This window comes from Streptopelia decaocto (assembly GCF_964273445.1).
Source record: "Streptopelia decaocto genome assembly, chromosome: 6".
NCBI classification, from domain to species: domain Eukaryota; kingdom Metazoa; phylum Chordata; class Aves; order Columbiformes; family Columbidae; genus Streptopelia; species Streptopelia decaocto.
Genome location: NC_138660.1, coordinates 7014462 through 7037995, shown reverse-complemented (window position 1 = coordinate 7037995; position 23534 = coordinate 7014462). Strand labels below are relative to the sequence as shown.

The 23534-nt window shown below is 46.4% G+C and overlaps 1 protein-coding gene across 2 annotated transcripts in view; it reads left to right on the top strand.

Moving 5' to 3' along the window:
* Window positions 1–3465: 3465 nt before the first annotated feature.
* Window positions 3466–23534, top strand: part of P3H2 (prolyl 3-hydroxylase 2) — a 70446-nt gene continuing 50377 nt past the window's right edge. For both annotated transcript variants that reach the window (XM_082056126.1, XM_082056127.1), the window contains exon 1: window positions 3466–4273. In XM_082056126.1, the coding sequence (XP_081912252.1) occupies window positions 3821–4273 (453 nt within the window). In that variant the 5' untranslated portion in view covers window positions 3466–3820. The remainder of the gene's footprint in view (window positions 4274–23534) is intronic.

Below are 23534 nucleotides of genomic sequence, written 5' to 3'. Positions count from 1 at the left end.
CCAGGACAAAAAAAAGAATGAGCTGTTGAGGCTGATATTAATAATGGAGTGTAGGAGAGAGATGTGGACAAGCACATGTCTTCTGCCTGGGCCAAGGCCACTTTACTGGATGCTGCAAAGGAGGATAAGAGATGACCTTGACAATGTGTGTGAGGAAGGATACAGAAGTGGGTGATGCACTTAGAGCAACATTGCAAGGAAATTTTGCTGGAAATAATTTTGCAGTCCATCTGCAGAAGTAATGTTTCTCCAGATCTGAAGAGGAAACAATAAAAAAAAGAGGCTGTCATCAGCAAGATACAAGATGGACATGACTTGGAGAAATGTCAGGATAGAGGCCTGCTAGGACAGAGGACATCCCAGGTTCTTGAACTTGTAGGTTATGGAAGAATAGCATACAGCTTTGGACCATGGGTCAGATGTCTGTCTGGGAGACGGTGATAGAGTCAGCTGGTCCCAGGTCCTGAACCTGCAGAAGTATTGCTAGAAGGAAGCAAAAGTGAAAAGATTTGGGAAGAAACCAGTTTTGTGTGACCCTGATGATGGATTTTTCCTAGGAGAGTCCCAAAATGCAATGAAGAGTTATTATTGCAGCACATCTGTTTATTTGGTATTCCTTCTCCTGTCATTCACTGATATTTGTAATCATTCCCACCCCTCCTTGAATAAAAAAATGTGAATGGTAGATGGAGGCATTCTACAGAATTCAGGTCTGGATTTGGATCTAAAACATGAAGTACTTCAGTAATTGTTTTGATATATTCGACAAACCTGTACTTTTTTACATGAGCAAGGCCCTTCACTGAGGGTATGTTGTACTTTTCCATCTGGTTCAAAGCTCTCCCTCTCACTAAGGTACAAGGCTGAAGAGGTCACCTGTGTTTGATTTGGGAATTATGAAGTTTGTCCATGAATTAAATATGAAGGCAAGCCTACAAATGAAACAGAGAAGGCTTGAAATTTAGGTCTTCTTGTGAACTACATGTTGAAAAGCCATTTTGAAAGGCATTTTAAAATTTGCTCTTATCTTGTTGCCAAATCATCAGTGGTTTGACCCACATATCAGAGTTTTCCTCAAGAAAAAACAACAACAACAAAAAACACGCTTCAGATGAATCTATTTACGTAGCAAAAGGTCTTTCAAACAACTGCACAGGGGCCAGGATCAACATCTGAACACGGGCTGAGTTGTTACATTTTTAGAATTATTCCTTTCATTAGTGGTATGAGGGATATCTCAGGCATCTTGGGGCCTGATTCAGAGCTGTAACATCCTAAACTAGTAATTGCTTTGCTGGGTCAGATCCTGCCTTTGTACGTGAAAGGCTTATAACCCATCTCCTTTCCAACTCTAATGAAGCAAGCCCACCTTGCCTACCATGCTGTTGGCTGTAGCATCAGCATTGTTGAATTGTTATGGTTCAGATCTCTTGCAAGAGCAAGACTCCCAGCCAGAGGACCAGCAAACTTCTTGCCATCTGGTGGTTGCCTTTTCATTTCGGCAGTGAGCCAGGGTATAGAAAGAGGAGTGTTTGCCCAAGCAACTGCACTGGAATCACCTAGAGACGCCCTGGATTGAGTGCCTTGTATGTGGCAACTCTTTTTGAGCTCTCTGCTACAATTAGGTAGCATTAAACATCAAGGTGAGGGAAAACACAGACTTTTATGAACAAGAAAGCACGATCAGATTTCTGAATTAGAAAACGCAGCTGTCTGAAATCAAACATTTTGTTCGACTTAATTGTCTTCCCAGTCATTCATATAGTTTCTACATTTCTTCCCCCACAGGGCCTCAATGTTATTGCATGCACATAGATGTCACTGACTTGGAAACAATATGGAATTACATACAGTACTTTGGCAAATAGATCATCTGAGGTGCCTCCTTCGACAACTGCACCCAAGGAGCTGGGTGCTTTATCACGGTGATTTGCAGCATGACCGGCTCCCACTCCAAGCTGGTGCAGTCACTAGTGGCATCTCTGTCTTATATCTAGACAGCAAATCCTCAAGCGCCCCTTGAGAAGGTTGAAGTAGCCCTCTCATAACGTTGCCTCCATTCCCCAGGAGTGCTGATAACCCTTCCCTTGGAAAATGCTTTGTCTAGACCCGAGAACTCGTATTGCATAGGCAAGTGGTTACAGCACATGCCTCTCCCACTGGAGATCTCCCTTTGGTGTGTTTGGTTCTTCCATTGGGAGTACCCTCCCCAGCACACTGGCCTGACAGAGCAGATTGTGCTCATTTGAAAGAAAGCAACAAGGAAGATTGTTATGAAATCTTTGCCAGATAGGAAAGCTCTTCACCAAGAACTCTAGTAAATCCCTAGCCAGGTGGGGGAAAAACTTCCCTTATGTGAAACTGTTGTAAACCAGACCACATAATCTGATCACTTGCCCAAAGAAAGGGTGTTGAGCTCTGTTTCTGATCCTGGACACAGCAGCATAAATGAGGCACAATTTGATCAAAGCCACTAGAGCAGCAGAAGGGAAAGCCCAGCATGACCATGAGGAACAACTGGCGTGATGGAATAACAAAACTGGACTAAATGGGTTTCAAGCATCTCCCATTTTCAGCTCTTTTTGTCTACAAAAAGGTAGCCAACAGCTATACAGATATTCCTGAAATGTCCGAAATAACTAAAGCCACAGTCCCTGGTGAGAGACCGTATTGAGCACAGTGCTGTACGCTCAGACTTCGGAGTACTTGAGAACATCTTAAGTAATGCATCTAATGGGATCCAAGAACAGCTGATTTCACCCATATTAACTGTTTTAGTATGAAAAACTTCTTGCTGACAGGTGTTTAACACTGAGATAATTTAAGATGCCAACTACAATTTTGTGTGTGTCTGTGTGTCACTAGGCTGCATTGCCAAATGTCTCGTCACAAGAATGCCTTAAAATTATTGAAAAAAAAACAAAAAAACAAAGCAACATTTTTGGCAGGGCAGTGCTTTGAAGCAGTGGGAGAGAGGAACCTTGGAGAAAGTGAGACAAACACACAGCTGGGAGCTGAAAAGCCTTCACCAGCCACTCACTGTGCCCATCCCAGATAATTTATTTGCAAGATTCCCAGCTGCGGGAGGCTGTCGGGGCAAGAGGGGTTCGGGGTGGAGAACCCAGCGAAAACCGGCTCCAAACAATAGCCTCGCAGAGGGGCAAAAAAAGCATCCTGCAAACGCCGGCAGCCGCAGGGATGTGGGGAAGCAGGAAGAGGTGTGGGGCACGGAAGGGAAAAGAAGGAGAAGAGGCTGCTGCTGCTGCCGTTTACGTTACCTCGGGGCAATTTAAATTTCACGCCGTCATTTAAAAAATCCCTGCAGCCACGGACGAGCGGCGGAGCGGGGATGCTCCGAGCGGCGCCCGGTCGGTGCTTGCGCTCTCCCCACCCCCAAACCACCTCGCTGCGGGGGGGCCGGGGCGGGCCGGCGGTGCGGGGCCCTTTAAGAGGTGCCGGCGGCGCGGGCGGGCGGCACAGGGAGCAGCGGCCCCGCCACCGCCGAGGGCAGAGTCGCAGCGGAGCCCCTCGCACGGCCCCCGCTGCACCGCGATCCACTGCACGGGCCCCCGGATCCTACTACACCGCGATCCATCGCACAGGGCTCGGCTCCCATCGCACGGACCCCCGGACCTCACCGCGGCGGACTCTACTGCGCGGACCCTCGGACCCTGCCGACCCGCCCCTATTGCAGCCCGCCTCCGGACCCTATCGCACCGAGCCCCGCTACACAGTGCACCGCTACCCCATTGCACCGCACCCTTACTCCCTATTGCTCGGACCACCGGACTCCATCGCACGGACCGCCGGTGCGGCGGGCATGGCATCCGGGAACCGGCTTTGGGGGGCTCTGCTGCTGTTGCCGCTGCTGCTGCCGGCGGCGTGCCGGGCGGACGGTGGGTGCTCGGGGGAAGGCGGCCCGCTGGAGCCCTTCGACGAGCTGTACGCCAGCGGCGTGGAAGCCTATTACAGCGGCGACTTCGCGGGCGCGGCGCGGTGCCTGGAGCGGGCGCTGCGCAGCCGACGGGAGCTGCGGGACGCGCGGTTGCGGTGCCGGCGGCGCTGCCGCGGGCAGGTGCGGTTGGAGGCGCTGGGACCGGGCGCTGGTGGCGACCTGCCCTTCTTCGACTCGGTGCTGCGACGCGCCAGCTGCCTGCGAAGCTGCGAGGAACCGCGCTTGGGAGCCGTGTCCCGCCACGGCGCCGCCGAGGAGGTGCGAGCCGACTTCCAGCGCAGGGTGCCCTACAGCTACCTGCAGCGCGCATACATCCAGGTAGGCACCAACCGCACCCCAGGGCAGGACTGTCCCCCGTCCCATTCCTCCTACCCCCCACTATAGGTTATCCTCTCGTCCACCCTCCCAAAACAAACCAGGTATGGTGCCCCCGCCCCTCTCACTGATTATGTCTGTGGTTATGGCCTGTTCCCAACACGGAGCATCCTGGATGACAGCTTGGACTCTGTCCAGCCTTGGCTTATCTGCGCTTTTCCTGTTTTTGGTTTAAGGGAGGGATGTTTTTGTTTGTCTTTTAGTGTAATGTAGTATAATTCTGAAAATGATCTATCTTCAGTGTAGAGTTTGCAGAGAAAAGCTCCCAGATGCTCTCACCCCCAGTAACACCCTGATGCCCTCTGCCAGAGGTGTTTCCCTTTAAGGCAAGCTGAACTGATGCTCTGTTCCAGGAGCCTGGAGTGTGCATGAAGCTGGGGCATATAAAACCTTTGTTAATAGGATCTGATGTTGTCTATGAAATACTGTGCACAGCTCTGTACAGCCAGTATTTAGCAGCAACTGGCATCTTGAGTATTGTCCTCTTATCCCAGTAACTTCTGCCTCATAACCATTATCTTCCATGAGGAAAATGGTGTTATTCTTTGAACTTCCTCACCAAAAAGACGACGAGAGAAAAAAAAATAAATAAAAAAGAACCCCACACCAGGGTACTTGAGAGTATTTTTCTTTTAGTTCAAGGCTTGTGCTCTGTCAAGCCAGGTACTTGTAAGTCTCACTGTTCATGACTTGTAAGGACAGAAACTGTGGGAATTTTATTTCATGCCAAGCTGAATGTTTAAAACATTTCTGGAAAATTTCCCTCTGGATTTCTGCTTTATTTGAGCACTTTCATAACCTTTTAGTTGCTATAGGCAACTTAATAGGTAAAGACCTGCACAGTGGAGCAAAGGAAGGGTGATTCTGCTGAAATTCCTTTCTAGTTGCAGAAGCGAACATCTGTCCTAGGCAGCACTATTGCCTGTGGTGCAGTGCCTATACAGCTACAGAACAAGGAGACAAATCATCAGTTCCAGGTTTTAAAAACCTTTGGATGTAGCTATGTTACTTTTTCTGTAGTTCCTTTTCTGTCATTGCTTTAATGTCATTTAACAAGTCAGAGACTAGAAGTGCATTGGCTTAACCTCTGCTGTCCATGTGCTGCATAGAGTTCCTGAAAGAAATCCCGGGACTTAACTGGGACTATAATTTGGCTCATACCTGATTCCAGTGAAGCTGGCAGAATTTTCATGTGGTTCTTACCCTGAAAGATGCTCTATGTAATGCCAACATCTGTGGGAAGTGACACTAAGTTTGTCATGCTAAAAAAATAAGTGATTTTTTTCTGCTGAATACAAAGCTTTTCCCAGAGTCCCAAAGGTTTGCTCACATCAAGCCCATCAGAAAACATTCCTTGGAATTAGGGAATGAGTTTTTTGTCTCCCATTTCAGTAGAATCGATTTACAAAAATCCAGATGCTTTGAGAACATGGTATATTCTCCCATTTCCACTTCTGCTGGGTCTGAGGTTTTTATTTTCCTTATTTAAAAATGCATTGTAAACTTATCAAAGCAATGTGGTGAAAACAGTCTTTTTTTGTTACGTATGACTCATCTTAATTTGCTTTTGCAATGTCTGGAGATTTAAAATTCATGCTAACACTTCGATTTTCTTGCTTTCTGATGGAGTAGCAGATGTTCTTGCTGTCTGCATGGATGCCTGGGTTTTGGGCACTGTAGCCAAGGGAAGGTACTCTGAATAGAGCTATTTATGGTTTTAATACCTTTTTCTTTAACCCTTACTGATGACCTTTGGTTTTGTAAGCAGCACTCTGATCAGCATTGTCCTGCAGAGGATCCCGTAGCAGTTTGTCTGTCGTCCTCACCTCGCTGCTGCCCGAGTGAGGGCTCTGTTCCCAGGACTGCTCTTTTGATCTGGCTCAACAAGTTTGTGTGCAGAAGAAAATGCCCCATGTGGGATTTGCCTGCGCTTGCACAAAACACGAGGTCTAATGTCTAGCACTTACACAGGCTCAGATGTGAAGCATCCCGTCGTGCCAAGGCTGAGTGCCAAGGCTATGGCATGTTCCCTGAGGGCTGGGATGCATCGGCACACGTACCCTCTGCGGACACCTTGGCTGCAGCATCTGCTCCGTTTTCTGTCTGAGAAGTGGAGCTGCGAAGTGGGGTTTGTGCACAGACCCCCTACTTTTCTGTAGGCAGGCTGTACGGCTCCAGGGGTGGCTGTTTAACCCCCCCCCCCTCCCCGTTTTGCTCCTTGTAACCAAAAAGGAAATTAGATGCGGTTAAACATCCTGCGGCATATCCTGTCCAGCCCCATCCTGGGCTGCGTGGGGAGGCCTGGATGCTGGGCACTTGGCGCGGGATGCTGTCCGGGCTCGACAGACACAGGGGTTGGTGGCATTTGTGGTTTGAAAGAGGAGGAGCAGCCTGGAATGTGCTTCCCGTGTACCACTCCTGCTGACCTCGCGCTTGTTTGTTTCTCAGGAGGGGAGAAACACATCCCTTCGGGAGGGAGTGACACAGCAAGGAATGGATAAAAAAAATCGAAGGGTTTGGTTCTCCTGCAGTGCTTTGAAAAATGGTGCTGAATAAACATGAGCTAATCCTTGCAACACTCCTGTGGGGTATGAAAAGCAAAGGCTTTTAGTCCTGCTGGACAGATGCACAGGCAAAACGCTGGCGAGCACTGTGTGTGTCTCTGCTGCTTTGGGGGCAGCGGAGCAGGCTGGGGTCTGCTGCTGCCTCTGGTTCTCACTTCAGAGCAAGCACCAGCAGAGCCCAGCCCAGTTGTGCTGATGTAAATTAGTCTCTGCAGTGAATTGGTGCAAAACTGGTGATAGAATTGGAGGTTTGGGAATTTACTGCCTACTGGACCATAGTAGCAGCAGCTGCCCTGGGCTGTGTTGCTCCTGCTTCTGAGCAGATGCTCAAGATGCTTCTGCACCAAGTGCTGTAAAAGGGCAGGAAAGTAAGGATGTGATTAGGTTAAATGCTGATAGTATCACTTTATAAGAACATGTCCCATCAACCTCTAAATACACGTCATCTTATCAGTTCCCTAAATTATTTCCTAATTTATTTTTTTTCTGTACTTCTCTGAAATAAAAACAGTGGTCTTCTGAAGACCACTGTTCTGTTTCACAGATTGATCTGAGTGGTTTTGGTGTCTCTAGCATGATGTGAAGGGAGCCAGTGGTGCACTGCAGGACTGGGACAGCTTGTGGATTCAGCTGAAGGTTTCTATGGACTTTGGGTTCTGGATCAGCCCTCTGAGCTTTATTGTAGTCCCTACAGAGACTGTAGACAAATTGCTTTGACTAAGCAGCCTAAGTCCAAATGTACTTGCGAGTCTTCCTTGCAGCTTCCAAGTATGTATTGTAAGTAGGAAGACTCCTCCTTTTCCTAGGATAATTGATGTTTTCAGGTAATTTAGAAATGTACTGGGTAGAGCTAGCTGAGGCAGTTAGAGTGGGATGGGTTTTAAGAAGATGTGGAAACAGAGGAGTTGCTGAGAACATGGGATTTAACTCCTGAAGTGCAAGTAGTGGGCTCTCCAGCCCACAGAGAAAAAGTTCTTCATTGGGTTTCTGGTGCCATGTCCAATGGCCAGAAGAGCAATTTGCCTTATGCTGATGGCTCTCTGCTGTGTGCTGGCTGCTTGGTCTTTGTCAATGAAATACCCTCCAGGTCTGCCAGGTGGGTATGGGTGTGGATCTCTTTTCCCCCTTAAATTTTTTATTAATCACATCCTCCTCACTTTGCTGCCTTAGTCATCTTGTTTCTGTTAAAACCTAGCCTGCAGGCTGTGATGTTTCTAACCCCTTCTTTTTGGGGATTTTCTAGCTCTGAGAGTGAGTGGAGTGGGAGGAAATGATGTACACTGTGTGAACGTTTGCTGGCTACAAGGTGCTGACTTGGTTGCTGTGTTGGAGCTTGCTGTGGATGGTCTGCCGTGGACCCTGTGACAGAGCATCACTTCCAGTCCTGGTGCTGACTTCTGCAAGTCAGTCAGGTCCAAAAATAACAAGCAACCTGGAAAAGTTGATCACTGTATCAATTACAAAACCAGGTCTTGCCTCTCTTCTACCCTGCTAACCCAACCCTCAAGGTCTCTTTCCATGTCCCATCTTTTCCCAGCCACAGCATCCCCAGGCCTGTTTGCTGGGTGATCGCTATAGCCAGTTTTCTTTTCCTCTGTATATTGATGTGTTGCTCCTGAGCACTTGCTGACATTTCGTGAATACTGACTTGCAATGGTCTCATCTTCCAAGTTGCCTGCATGGCCTGTTGCATGTTGGTGAAGCACAGCAAGAATTGTACGTATGTTGTCTGTAACCATCATCCTTGGATCTAGACAAGGAAAGGACTTTTGGTCTGTGCTCTCATTTAAAATAAGAAATACAGCAAGTCTCTAGTGCACAGGACATTGCTCCTCTTTTAGTCATGTGAGATTGTAAGTAGAAGAAAAGGTGAAAGACTCCAACTTGGTCTTGCTTATTCTGTCTTTGTCCTGAGTTCCCTCTTGCCATGTCTGAGTTGTGCTTCAGTTCCGTTATCATCAGGATTTGGTATGTTGCAAGTGTAAATCAACAATGTTTAGGTTTTTTGTGTTGTCGGAGGGGATGTTTGTTTATTCTTTAAAGTTGTTTCTTTTTAAAAAATATTTTTCTGGTCACGCAAACTTTATACAAGCAACTTAATCATTGTGGTGCTCTTGTCTGTGGAGAACTTTGATTTTGCACAGTTATCTTCTCTGCTGTGTCTTTGAGCTGCAGCTGATGGGACAGTGCTGGAGGCACCGCTGGGAGCGTGTCCTTGGGTCACATCATGCTCTCCTGCTCACCCACGCCAGCAAGGTTTCTGAAATGCAATATAGAAGCAATAATGACTTGATGAAAGACCGGAGGAGGAAAAAAAGTAAACAGAGTTGGAGCCCAAACTTCGGACACCATTGTGGCACAGATTATTGCTATAATCCAGTTCTGCCTTTGAAACTTAAGGGAGGAGATGTGTGCATGCAAAAAACCAGGCTTCTAACCTCTCCAGATTGATCTTTCTGTCTTCTGCCAGTGCTTATGTGACCCTTCCCCCCAGCCATGCTCAGGTGTCTGTCTCTGAGCACCTGTAGCAAGCCTCAGGATGGTTGTTAAGACGTCTCCACAGAATTCTTTCCACCTCAAGCAACTCTTCGCTGCTGCCCATCTCTGTGCTATTCCACTGGGCCAGAGTCTTTTGTCTCCTTGACAAACATCTGGATTACCTGCCTAGGGATTGTGGAGTAACTCTGGATTCACACCAATGTAGTTGCTTTGGGAATGTGGTTTATTTCACACAAGGGCTGATATATTCCATGAGCATTTTGTTTTGTTTTCCTTCATGCCACAATGCTGCATAGACTTAAGCAGATAATAGTGTCTGTCCTGGAGCAAACCACAGCTTTTGGGGGAAAGGTGGTGATTTCGCTTATGGCATCTTATGGGTAGTGACACAGAATAAGGTGCAAAACCTTGCTGCTTAAAAGTCTTTGCAGGAGCAACCTACTGAGGCTGTTTCTCACCACAGCCACCACCTGTCCTGTGAGGTCTGTCTGGTTGGTTGGTGGTGTTGTAGGATTTATGTAACACATCCCAGACAAAGACCTATAATAGAACTGACAGATAATCATTATTTGGATTATTACTATTAGCACCATTTATTTATCTTTAATCTCGAGAACTGATATTACTCAAATACTGGATAAATAAATAGATCCCAGAACTAATCTCTTGGAACATCTCTTTATTTAGATTTTCTGAGAGAGCATTCCTAGTCCTCACCAGAGGGTAAATGTTAGTGCTCAGAAAGTTAAAATTATGTAGACAAAAATAAACTCATTTTATGGGATGGAAAACTTTTGATCTTGATGGCTGGGTCAGTGTTGCAGGTTTAAAGCAGAAATAAATATCCTTCCCTAAACCCAGGACACTGACCCAACTGTCCCTGTTCTTGATGACCATTACAAATGAAATGTTTCTGAAATGTTTCATTTTGAGTTGAAATTATTATCAGAGAGGGAAAGTGGTGACCCAGAGGTTCAATACTCACACGAGTAAATGCACATTTTTTGTGGTGAAGGTGAGCTGGCAGATGAAACCAATGTACCAAGAATTACACTGGGCTCCCTTGCTGTCTTCACAGGAGACAATCTTGACATTTTGGACTTGATTCAGTGCTGCGCTGCACTAAAAGTTAGACTAGATGTTTGTAGTGACTTTCTGCATTTTTTTTTTTCTTTTTAAACAGAGGAAATCCAAAAGTAAAAATATGGTGTTTGCAGATTTCCACATAATTTCAACTGACAGTAAATTAGCACTGCTCTGCTTGGCACTGCTGTGAATCAGGACACCACCAATTAGCACAAATTGATCTTAAACCCACTAAGCTCATTTCATGCAAGCTATTAATCAGCCATTTGGTGGCCAGGGCTACTTTTTTGTCTTGCCAAGTTCCTCTTTCTCACCTCATGCAGTCATGCCAAGGCTCTAAAATATACTGGCAGCAGGTCCCAACCTGCAAAATTTCTGTCTTTTGGAGAAAAAAATGTAAGCTTGGATTCTTCCTTATTTCTTGGCAATCTGTGGTGCTGTGGCTTGGGTGAAAGAGACTTACATAGCTTCACTGGATCTTTTGAAGTCTTGATCTAAAGATATCCCAATGCATGAGCTGGGTTAACATCCCAACTTGAGGAAAAACTGGGTGCTAATAGCCCAGGAGATCCCGTTGGCTTTGGAGAACAGACTCCTGCTGCTGTGCTGGAACCTGGAATCCTGCCCCTTCCCTGTTCTTTTATTCCCTTAGTTTCCTGTGAGGTTTTTTGTATCTTGCTCATCATTTGTCTCACAACGGCTTCCTCCGCTGGCTGCTCCTTGGCAGGGCCGTGCTGCTGAACTGCCCTGTCAATGTGCTGGGATTTGTTAAATGGCTTTTTGCGCTGCCTGTTAATTCTCATCCATACGTCCTAGTGAGCTCTGCTCTGGCTTGTGCTGAGTCCTTTTGTTGTCCTTGGCCACAAGAATAACTAATGGCAGCTGATAATGAACTGCAGCATGTGAATGAGCAATGCAATTTAGCCCTGCTAAGCAAACTTATGCCCAGTACTCACTAGTTGTGCCTGAGGTTTCAACAAGGATTATTCCCATTTCCTCATACAACTGGTGATTTCATCGTGGATGGCGTGGGCAGTAATGAGAAATCATCGTGTCAGTAACTGAGCCGTTTGCTGCCAACCTCCTGAGGATTGCAGGAGCCTTGCTAGCAGGACACTGGGCTCAAGGCAGTGCTTGACATATGGAACAAGGGATTTGGGGGTTATTTAGCTTAGTTTTTCCTTTGGAGGGGGTATGAATTAGTCATCGTGATTGGGTTTGTTCCCAAGGAGTAGGGACCCCTGCACTCTGCACATGGCATATTTCCATGTGTGTACCCTGGACCGAAGCCGGGTTGAGTTTGGATATATCAATATGAACCCGGAGTGACCCAGCTGAGGGCTGTGGACTTTCTCTGCCTTTACACTGGGGAAACTGAGATCAGGATTTGGTCTGTGCTTTTTAATAGTAACCAATGGCAGAGAGGAGAGTGCAAAGTTCCCTGGATGCTTTTGTTTCCAGCCAACATATCGGCAATAGGGTATTGACATTTTTATTTCTTGGCTGTGAGCTGGTGATGACTAAAGAAGGCAGGGGGTCTGCCTGTGTGTGGGTTCAGGCAGCAAAGAGCTGTTCCTCATCAGCCCATGCCTCCCAACCGGTCATCCTCCTTTCCATGACAACTGGTCAGTTAAACAGACCCTCCAGAGCTGACGTCAAGGGTCAGGGATTTGGCCACCAAATAATTATAGCAACAAAAATAGCATCCCCTCTCCACCCCTTCCTTCCCACATGCTTCTGCTGAATCCCCACTCATAAATGTCCTTTTTTTTCCTTTCTTGGATGGGAGGCAAAGCCCACATGTATTAGCTGGAACACATGGCAGAGTTTGGCTGCAGCCCATTGGTTGTGAAGGCCAAATACTGGCTTGTAGTTTCTTGTTCACTTAAACAAAAAAAAATAAGAGGAGAAAAACACGTTCTTTCAGGATTGGATGAAAGGCCGAGTCTATGCTAATACTGAGATGGGAAGCAGATAGGGTGTAGGACAGAATACTGACCATGGTGTTTCACAAAGGAATGTGTCCCCTCGCAACGTGGAGGTGACGGGATGGCCATTGAGAGGTGTCTGGTGGCAGCTGCCACCACCCTCCACTCCCTGCCCTGATGCTGCTTCTCAGGTCAGGCAGAGTTTGCTTGGGAGAATGACATTAGTACCAGGGATGCAGGGCAGCTCTGATGTTTTAAATGTGGGGCAGCCATGGGCAGGATAAATTTTTGTCTTTGTAGCACTAAAGGTTTTATTAAGGGTAGGGGGAACATTTGGGACGTGGCAGAGAACACCTGAAGGAGCAAGACACATCACCACAATGTACCTCTGTCCGCAGAGTTTCATGCCAAGGCACTAACATCAGATTTGTGCAGTGAATGGTTCCCCTGAACATGCTGAATTACGGGGGTTCCCATGGGAGAAGTATTCAGTACTCAAAACCTGAGATACAGGTCCAAAGCCAAACTCATGTCTGTGTCTTTAAAAAAGTCTTGTTTCCACTATAGCAAATTGCATACTTAGGGTATGGCGTTAATATTTGGTAGCAGATCAGAAGCACGTTTTGGGGATACTGTTGGCTCCAGGGAGCAATGCAAGGGCCTCTGCTTCTCTGCCATCCCCGGGTTTGTTCATAACGATACCACGCTGTGTACAGCCGCTCTTTGGCACACGCATGTCTGAGCTATTTGTAGTGTTGTGAGTGCAGGCACCGCAGCACAGAGCTGGTGTAAATGGGGTAGGACATGCCATGACCATCAGGAATAGCTGTGGCTGCACTAAATGGCAATTGATGCTAATGTGACTGCTTGCTGACCTGCACGGGGCTGATGGGTTTCTGCCGTGGCAGAGCCAAACCTTTGCTTGCCTCCTTGACAAGCAGCACCGCTCCTTCCTTTGCATGGAGACACGTTGCCACATCCTCTGCTCCTCTTTGGTGCAAAGCCATCCTGAGTTTTGTACATGCTCCTCTCCTTCCTAGCACACAAAGATTTTTGCAATGGAATTTAAAGCAAAAAAACCAAAACAAAACAAAAACAGAAAAATTGCAAAAATGGTTAGGCACCAACATTCTGCTTCCACCACATTTTTTCCAGACCAGCTGTAGTGGTGGGCTTGATCTCACATTGTGTCCCTGCAGAAAGAAGAGCCTGAGACCGTGCTGTGTCCTGTCAAGGTTAGAGGCAGGAGCACTTGAATCCAGAGGTTCTCCTGCCTGCAGCTTTGCTGCAAAAACAATGGGTGGGCAAATCCTACGTGAGAGTATCACAGGTAGGGAGGGCACTGCCTAAACCCACAGCTTTTTGAGATCAGGGCTGGACTCAGGGGGGGCCGTGATGTGGAGATGTGCTGAAGTTCATAGCCCAGGGCTGTGGGTGCAACTTCTTTTGAAGATGGAGCCAGCCATATCCCTTCCCAGAAAAGATCAGTGTGGTACAAAGAGCTTGGAAAATATCCTTCAAAGTATTTGCTGAAGGTGTTGCTGTGACTGCCCAGGGACTGAAGCAGAGTCTGTTGGTTCCCTTGCTTAGAAATCTCTGTTTTTAAAGTGGTTTTTGCCAAGGTACGGCTTGTTCTAAGGCTTATATATATTCTGGGGCATCCGTGTCCTGAGTTACTCTGTCTCCTTGGAAGCAGATGAGAACCTGCAAAGTATCATTGAAATAGTCTGAAAGGAAGAGCACTGACTTGTGGTATATTGCACTGCACTGCTACTGGAAAACACTTCCCTGTCCAGGGCTGCCAGCCTCATCCAAAGGATCTGCAATTGAGCAAAATACCTTAGTGATGAAAATATGCTGTGTCTTATCCCTGTTTTTCTTACTTATAGAGCCATGTAATAAGTGGATTTTTGTTTTAATGCACTGCTATTCCTGAGATGCTTAATTGAACAAAACATTTAATTTTGTTCTTGAGAGTCTTTCTGGGGATAAAAATGGAAAAAGGACTCTTGGAGATGAGTAGGTAGGTGGCAAGGGATTTTTTTTACAGACTCTGTTAAACCTTATTCTATTTTAAGGAAGCTAGAATTAGCTAAAAAATGTTATTTTCAGAGAGTTCACCTCACCCATGTCCTTTTCAGGTGTGTTGCAAAGCATCTTATCTTCCAGGACTGCTGGTCTCTGTGTTTCAGGGGCTGAGAACAGGCACAAGTTATCTCACATGTGGGCAGTGATGATCCTGGGGAAGTGTTTGCAGGCTCTTAAACAAGAGTTGTGATATGTACTGCTCTCTGGAGGTGGGAGAGGGAAGGCCATTTGTTTAGATGGCACTCGCATTGCTTTTGGGAAAGGCTTTTATTGCTTGGTGGTGTTTCCGAGTCCTGCTGATCCCCTGTGAGAGCAGGAGGCTGGGGCAGGGCTTTGCGCAGCCTGAGCGAGTGATGCTGGTGCATCTTGTGCTGTGAGTTACGTGGTGCAGTCAGCACGCTGTGCATAGGCACTTTGGGGTGCTGCACTGACTGCAAATCCCTGTTGTGGGCTGCTGGCAAGCTGGTCTGCAGCCTCACAGGGGCTGTTCCAGCACTCCCACCCCAGGGCAGGCAGAGGGGACCTGCTTACACAGCTCTGTGCAGCTGTGAGGATGGTTGGTGTGGTGCAGGAGGGGTTAAGCCCTTGCATGGGCTTTGCTGGGGGATGAATGGGCCAAAATGCAGCCGCCAGTGCCAGGATCACTGGTGTAGGTGTGAACCAGGGCACCTGAGAGCAAGCACAGCCTTCTCAAGTGGACAGTATGGCAAGAGTTGAATTGCTCTTCCTTTTGCTCACTTCTGTTTCCTTTGCTTTAAGTACTAATGTCTTTTGGCAGCTGGCAGTTCCCCTCATCCCTTGGTTGACAGTATCGCACTGTTTCCTTTAATGTAAGTGTTGCATCCTAGTGTCCAGATGTTGGTGGCTCTGCTGCATCCTCAGAGCTGGTGCCCCAGGGTCACTTGTGGACTCACTGGCTGTGACTGCCCATATGAGTTTGTCTCTTCTTCCAGCCAGCTGCCTTGGCTCATGAGGGTATGGCTAGTAAAACTTGATTTCAGACTGGATCCTTTTATAAGGCGAGCAAATAGCAAATAAAACAGCAGTGCACCGCTTTAGAAAGCAGAGTTTGTCCACTCAGCAGCTGTCAGCTGTGTGTCCCTTCTGTACAGTCCAGGCTGTGCCGCACGCTTCTGGTAGCTCTCTGCGAGCATGTTCTGCGTGTTGTAAGGGTGCAAAGGACATCCTCAGGCTCCTATCCCTCTTTACATCAGGCAGGCAGCTCCAGCAGTGCTCACGCAGCTTTGCCTCTCAGATTTGTCTGTGCCTGAGCTGCCCATGCTTCCTGCAGTCCCCTCTACCTGGCTGCTGTGGCAGACCAACACTGCCATGTTTTAGCCACATGTGCATATACTGGGCAGTTATTCTAACCCTGTTTGCTGCAGAGCTCCTTCCCTGAGTAAAGTGCATACCTGGCCTGTAGCCTTCAGCTGGGTTACAGCTGAAGCCTGACTCTGCTCAGGCTTCACACAGCACTTTCCCCTGCATGGAGGAGCTCAAGGTGTTGCACCCCTGGCTTCCATCAGCACGTTCCTTAAGCTCTCCCACTCCTTCTGTGTGTTGTGACTTCCCAGCCATCCGTCCTACTGCTCAGGTTTGCCCTCTGCCACCTAAACTGTCTGAATCTTTCTCACTGTGACCTGAGCATCCCTAGACCTGACTCACCACTGCATAAAGGGGCAGATCCTATGGATATCAGTGCTTTAATGCTGAATTAGGGTCTCATTCCAGTAGCCTTGGGTGTAACTAAGGCACAATATGCAATGTCAGTGCCTGGTTGTTGCCCAGTGCCTGAGCGGGTAGTTCAAGCCTGGGTGATGGGAAGGCTGCAGCGTGTGTGTGAGATACCTGGGGAGGGCAGCTCTGCGAGGCAGAGGTTTGTAGAAGATGAGGCTTGTAGCTCCCAGCTGCCTGCGATGTGCAGGAGAGTTTCAGTTTTGGCAGCTGGACTCTCCAGTGTGACAGCTGAAGCTCTGGGTGTTGAACTATTCTATGATTCATTGAATGTTCCCAAGCTCAGGTCTGAGATTAACAAAAAAGATTTCCTCATCTTGGGGGACTTATTCCAGCCTGATTACTGTTTGGGTTTTAGATGTTCAACAAAACAGTCCCTGGAAAATGACTTCTGCACTGTAGCACAAGGCTTCCCACAGTGGTGTTTTTAACTCCAAATCACTGTTATTTTAATCAGCATACTTCTGTTTTCCAGATCTATTTTTGGATCCTTGCTTTGAAATCTAGCTAGACTATAGACTCCTAAATAAACCATTTTTAGCCTGTAGTGTTTTTTGAATCAAACCAAAGCAGGTAGAGGGACCTGAATAATCATTTGCCTGAACTTTTTGTTTGAAAGTTAGAGCACTTCAAGCTGTCACTGGCCTGCCAGTAATTAGTGCACTGAGTTATCTTGCAAAACACAGTGTAGAATCCATACTGTCCTTTCTGATGCTTTTGAGAAGTATTAGATAGGAAGGGTTTGCATACTTCAAGCTTATTGCTTACATTCCTGTTCTTTTGCTGTCATTTTATGCAGTGCATGTAACAGTTCAGCTCCCAGGTGGAATTGTCAGCAGAGTCAGGCGGTGAAGCCGTGCTCAGAAAGGGCTCCAGGTCCTTTGGGGTTGCTTTGGTGTTGCAGCCAGCGTGTGCTGAATAGCAAAGTCCTGCTACGTAGGATTGACAGCTACGCTCTTGCAAGCTCTGAGTGTGCATCATAGGCTCTTCTCAGGTGTGCAGATAAGCATGGAGCTGGTAGGACGAACAGCAAAACCTACTTGTGTGGCACACCTGAGGCAGGACAGGCTGCTTGGGTGTAAGAGCCAGGAACACTTGGTCCCATGAGTAAGGCATTATTTTAAAGGGGTAAGAATGTACTCAACCTAGAAAAGACCATCTTTGGGAAGTGATCAGGATTACTGTGCCAGGTGAAGCAGTGTGCTGGTGTAGCTACCAGTCCTTCTAGGTACCCTGGTACAGCTAGGTCAGTAGTGCATTATGTGAACCACTTCACTGTCCATCTTAATGCTGAGTTTGGAGATTATCCTCTACTATTGAGGGAAGAAAGCTAAGTACAGAGACCTCAGTTCTCAGCCATATTTAATTTTGCTCTGTTTGCTCTTGGGTCCTGAGGTAGGAAAGATAGTGTTTGGAGAAAGACAAGGAAGGGAGAAGCTCTCTTTTCATAGTGCTTCCTATATGCCATCAGGCCTTTTGCAGGTTATCCTTATAGATTCTTCCATTGCAAAACTATAGTAGCTTTAGGCTGTGCTATACTTTTCATGTGCCAGCAAGCTTTGCCCTCTGTTCTTATATACACTCAGTGCTTTAGCAGTCGTGAGCTGGGATAACCAGATCTGCCTTTAGTTAGCATGAGCAGTCATTAAGCAGTGCCCAGCTATCTCTTGTTCCAGAGCCAGGATGCTGCTCAGTGCCAACAGAGACCTTGTCCTGCCAGTAACTGGTGACAACAGAAGGATGTCAGCACTAGGGAATTTCAGGCACAGGTATGTATGAAATGCTGCTGAAAATAACAGGGTTTGGGGTCTCCTGAGTTGCACACTTTGTTCTTGCTCCATCCTGAGGACAACTACTTTGGCAGATTGCACAGCAAATTGATCAGGGATTTAGCAGAGTAGTCTTCACAGATGTCTGGGTTTGAAATCTCATGATCTTAGCAATGAATCTTGCAGGTTTATACTGTGTAATGACATATGTATCTGTCCTTTAATCTGAAAGCATTGAGCTGGAAGTGGTTACTATAAATGGAAAGGAGTGTGACTTAGCCTATGCAGAAGGAAAAAGAGTTATCTGGGTTGGTACCTGTACTTGCTGTGGACTTACATCAGTCCTAATGGCTCAGATTGAAGCCTGGTAATTTATTAAAAGCACAACAACTGCACTGCAGCTTGAACCGTGTGTTTTGAATCCAGCATGCTGGGTTTTCATTCTGCACAGCACTCAAGTGTGATCTGGCAGACCTCATGCTTATACATTGCAACTGCCCAATGGTCCCAACTGTGTTTTATTTGGGAGTGTGTGACCCAGACAAGTTTTGCTGTGGCCAGCAGCAATAGTTGGTGAGGCAGGACAGAAAGAGTGGGGTTTGATCCATTCCAGCCCATATTTTTTCACTTTAGGGGCAGAACGGCACCCAGCACTTCATGCCCTAATTTGCCCATCTCTGGAATGATTTTGATGTGCAGTAATTGTACGCCAGGCACTCGGCATTATGAGACATAACTGACATCACGTTTGGAGAGTGTCAGATGCACTGCATGATGTCTGTGCACTACAAGTAAGCTCCAGCAGGAATAACATGCATAAACAGTAGCAGATTAATTAAAGATGTCCTGTACTTCAGGAGAAAAGCCCAATTATGGAAGCAGTTTGCTCAGAGTCACTAGTGCTGCCTGGCTTGTTAGCAGAGCATGAGCTAACTGTCCTCTCGGTGAAACTGGTCATATAGCAGTATGAATAGTCACAACTGCCCTGTGTGTGAAAGAAGAGACACACGACAGCCCTGCAGGTCCAGGACAGGTCGGATTCAGACATGACCCTTTATTAAAGCTTCTTCACAGAGGGTAGGGCAATGTTTGTGGCACAGGGGTCCGTACAGCAAACATTTGTGGTTAGGTATTCCTTACTACCTTTGCAGAGATCTTGCTGACTTCTGGACTTTCAGTACATTTTATTCCAGATGTTTTTCCCTCAGCTGCTGCTGTTTAAAGGGCCCTCAAAACCTGATGCCGATCCTGGCATCTGAGAGAAGTTGAATATTTCAGATGAGTGGGAGCCCTAAATTGTTACCAGGCTGCAGAATAATGGTTCTCCTTGGTTTGGACCTTTAAATCTTGATGGGATCACTGTAGGTAATGTGACCCAAGGAGTTTTTTTGGAGTGGTTCCTGAGTTACAGACACTTTCTGGCTGGGACCTGGACTGAATCTGGAAAACCAACTGCCTTGTCCAGGGACAACATCTTAAATTTTACAGAGCAGGATGCATTTGGCTGAGGATGAAAAGTGAAGTGAGGGTCCTTAGTGTCCCGAACCCAGTCCTGTCACTGTCACATCACTACACTATACCATATAACCCATCCCAACATCATACCACAAATACCCCTGGGAGTCTCCTCTGCACACCTTTGTATCTCTTCCTGCTGAACCTCAGCAGCAAAACCCCTACAATCAGCAGGAGCCGGTACAAGCGGAGTCAGACCCATCTTCCTTTGCTGTGGCCCAACCAGCCATGGGGCTGAGTGGGGCTGGCAGCTCATCCTGTCTGCAGCTGTGCTGTTGAGAGTTGCTGAGAGTGACCCTCCCTTTGCAGCAAGACTTTATCTGTTTTTCATATGGCTTTGCTTCTAAAAAAAAAAAAAAAAAAAAAAAAAAAAAAAAAAAAAAAAAAGTTGCTGGAAAAATAGTTATTTCAGCATCCACTGAGGATTTTTTGGAAAGTTGATTTTCTGCTTAATTTCAAACCCATGGAGTGAACTGTAATTTCAGCTCTGGAGCATGTTTCAGTTTGTCTTCCCCCCACTAGTGTGTCAAAAGAGAAATGTAAGAGAAAAGTGGGACAGGGAACAGAATCTGCAGGGGAATACGAGGGGAAACTGAGTCACAGCACAGATATGCTTGGCAGACTCCTGTGCCAAAGTGGAGGAGGAGGTCATGGGGATGCCATCGTGTTGGGGGGCACTCACCTGTAGGAAGTTTTGAGTAGAATGAGTCGTGATGGGTTCAGTTTGTTTTGAAGGAGGAACTTGCAAGAAGGTTGGACTTGAACTTCTTTGTGCGGAAAACTGGAGCAGGAGTTTGTGCTGATGCTGCAGCAGCCAGGGAAGCTCTGCTGCAGCTGGGAAGGAAGGTGCTGATGGGGATATCTCACAGGGTCTCAACACTGCACAAAGCAAACGGCTGTTGTTTGTGTCTTTTAACTTGTCAGATGTCTTGTCTGCATCACAGTTGTGAAGGCTGTGTAGCTTGGCTTCCACATCCATAAAACCTGAGTACTAGGTATCTGGCAAAGCCAGTGCTGTCACATGGGGGATTTTGGTCCTTCCCTGGGAGGGACAGATCATCTAGGCCAGGTAGCTGGAGAGGTTTAACTAGGGCTGCTCTCAGGTAGTGTATGTCAGGTATTCCTTTTTTTTGTTGTTTTTGTCTACATCTCACTAGAAGATTTCATATTTATAATATAACCTTTCTTTTGTAGGGCATTGATCTTCAGCAGCAAGCATAGATGCATTTCTTTTCTGAACTACAGTTACATGTGTTGTTACAGAAGAAAATTTGCAACAGAACTGATCGGTCTTTTCATGGGCTCCCAGATTAGCAACTGGTAGCATTTTAGCCTGTTCATAAACACTCTTTCTACTACAAAATGAGGATTTCCAGGAGTTTTTGACCTTTGCTTTAGCAAAAAGGATACATTTACCTGGTATGTGATGCAGTACCCCAAACTCTGCTTTATCAGAGACATATGTCTTTGTATCCAATTACATGAGTGTGAGTATATTACACTGCTCTGTGATGTCTTCTGCAGAGCTGTGCAGGGAGTCTTGCAGATTTGGGAGGTCTCAGAGCTTGCTTGTACATATGCACTCATGGGTGCGGAGCTTTAGGCAAGAAAATAGCAGTTGTATCCCTTGAATCCTTCGGAGTTCCCCACTGGAAGAAAACTTGGCAAAACTATGGCATCCTGAATTTGTAAATGTTTGCTTCTTTGTTCTCATTTGCTCATATCCCCGGAGGAATGAAGTCATTTATTTGATTTGCCCTGCTGCTTCACACTCCTACTTATGAATGGCTGGGAACAAGACAGGGAGTATGAATAGTCTGGCCACATGTGGTTTTGAAAGACGTGTTCGCTTGCACATTAGTGTCCGAATAGAGTAGCTGGCTCTGAAATCCTATCAGTAAGGCTTTTGAGTAACTTAAAACCTGCCTAGTAGATGCTTAGAATTTCTTCCACTCTGACATTGTATAAGTCCCTGTTGAAGTTTCATTACCTCAGTAACCACAGAAAAGCAGCCAGCCTTTTCACTGAAACCTTCCCCACAAAGGTCTGGATTCATTTTTTTTTTTCCTTTTTCCTTGAATGCAGAGAACAGCTTATTGTAGTTTAAATACAGGGTAGAAGGCCAAAATCACATATGGATTTGGGTGGCAGTTGTGCTAAAAATGGAATATGAATGTGTCTGGTCCCCTGGCTAAGTCTGGGCATCTATGCACTAAATATGGAAGACAACCTGTGTAATTTTCAACATCAATACGATATTCAGTGCTTTCTTTAGAGTAGCTTATAAAAGACCAGTCCCAAACAGCTGCTGTTTCATGGGCTGTCCTTGGTATTTTCCATGCTTTAAATAACTCCAGAGCTTTGTGTCACGCTCTGGTGGGAGTTTTCCCCCCTTTCTCTCTGGAAGTTGTTCCAGAGGCTCATGTGTTTCCTCAGTGATTCACCACTGGGTTAGCAGGACATTGTAGCATGGGCAGTCGTGAGATTTCTCCATGAGTCCTTCTCCCGGGTGGAAGTTTCCCAACTGAAAGACTTCAGTCCTCCCCAGAATGGCACTTGTCCTTCTTGGCACGAGTATCCCCTTCCCATGTTCACCACTGAGCCCCATCGAGGTTGTTTCTAACCTGACTCCTCCTGCTACTGATAACATAGACCAGAAGAGTTACCAAGGGACAAAAAATGTAATTTTTTTCCCAGCTTTTCATCCCAGGTACTTTCACACCAGGAGACGGTGACAGCATATGCCACTGCTATGTAGAGAGCCTAAAATCTCCCCTTGAAGCCAATAAATGGAACTCTTGAGGGTTTTTTTTTTTCCTTTTTTTTTTTTTTTTCTGACTGCCCTGACCACAAACAACAAAAAATCAATGGCAAACCAATCATCAAGTGAAAAGGTTTTAAAATTGAACCCCCTGAATTCTCAATTTAAATGTGGTCAGGTTCCACTTAATGATGCCTGGAGAGAGGCAAAGGAAAAGACCTTTTTGGACACCAGGCAATGCCTTATATGTGTCTCCCTAGATGCTCTAATTTTATTTATTTATTTTTTTTTAAATTCAGACACATATAAAATTAAGGGATTCTTTTCTTTGGCACAGGATCATGCCTATTTTCAGAAGTATCCAGAGCTTCTCTGAATGCTGCAGTTATTGCTGCTGGGGGAATCGGTGCCAGGCAGCTGCTCTTCATTTATGGAGAATTTAAGAAAAGTTCATAGTGCTTAGCTGGTGCTTTATGTTTAGTAAGGCCTCTATTTTCTCCCCCTGAGGTTCATTAGTCACACTATTTATTGCTTAAGCAGCACAGTAGCAATCAGACAGAAATGATTGATGTTATTTGCTCGGATCCGATATGAAGTATGAAAAGAGATGAGAAGACTTCTCGGTACTGAGAAAGAAAAGCTGTTACTTCTGTCTGTGCTGCAGGGGGTCCAGGGCAAGAAGCTTACTTTAGCTGAGCAAATAAGCACACAAAGCTTACCTAACAGCTTTCTCATTTCACAGTGGTGATGGATTTTTATTTTGTATAATCTGCACAGAGCCAATGTGTGGTTCTGCTCTGCGCTAGTGGACAGGATGCTCAGAGCCAGTAACAGGCGTACAGACTCGTGGAGTTGATGGACTTTCATCTCAAAGAGCCTGCGGTGACTGCAATGACGTGGCAGATAAGTTGTGGAGAGTGGACAAGTTTGGCGAGGTGAAAGGAGGAAAGAGAATTGCCTGGTTTTTGTCTGTGACCGTGGGCAGAATCTGTCGGGGCCAATAAAATGAAAATATATGAAGAGGCTAGAAGTTTGATCACGTGCTTTGCCACAGATCACACCACCACTTGTTAGAATTATTCAGTTTAGAATACTAAAAAGCCCCAGTAAATTGCCTTCCATAAAAAATGTAAAAACCCCGAATCATATAAAAAACAACAAACAAACAAACAAACCCAAAAAGCAATGTGTGACAGCAGGGTAGCAATGGCAAATGGGCTGGCAGGGCTGCTTTGTGCCCTGCTCTGGACAGCAAGAGTC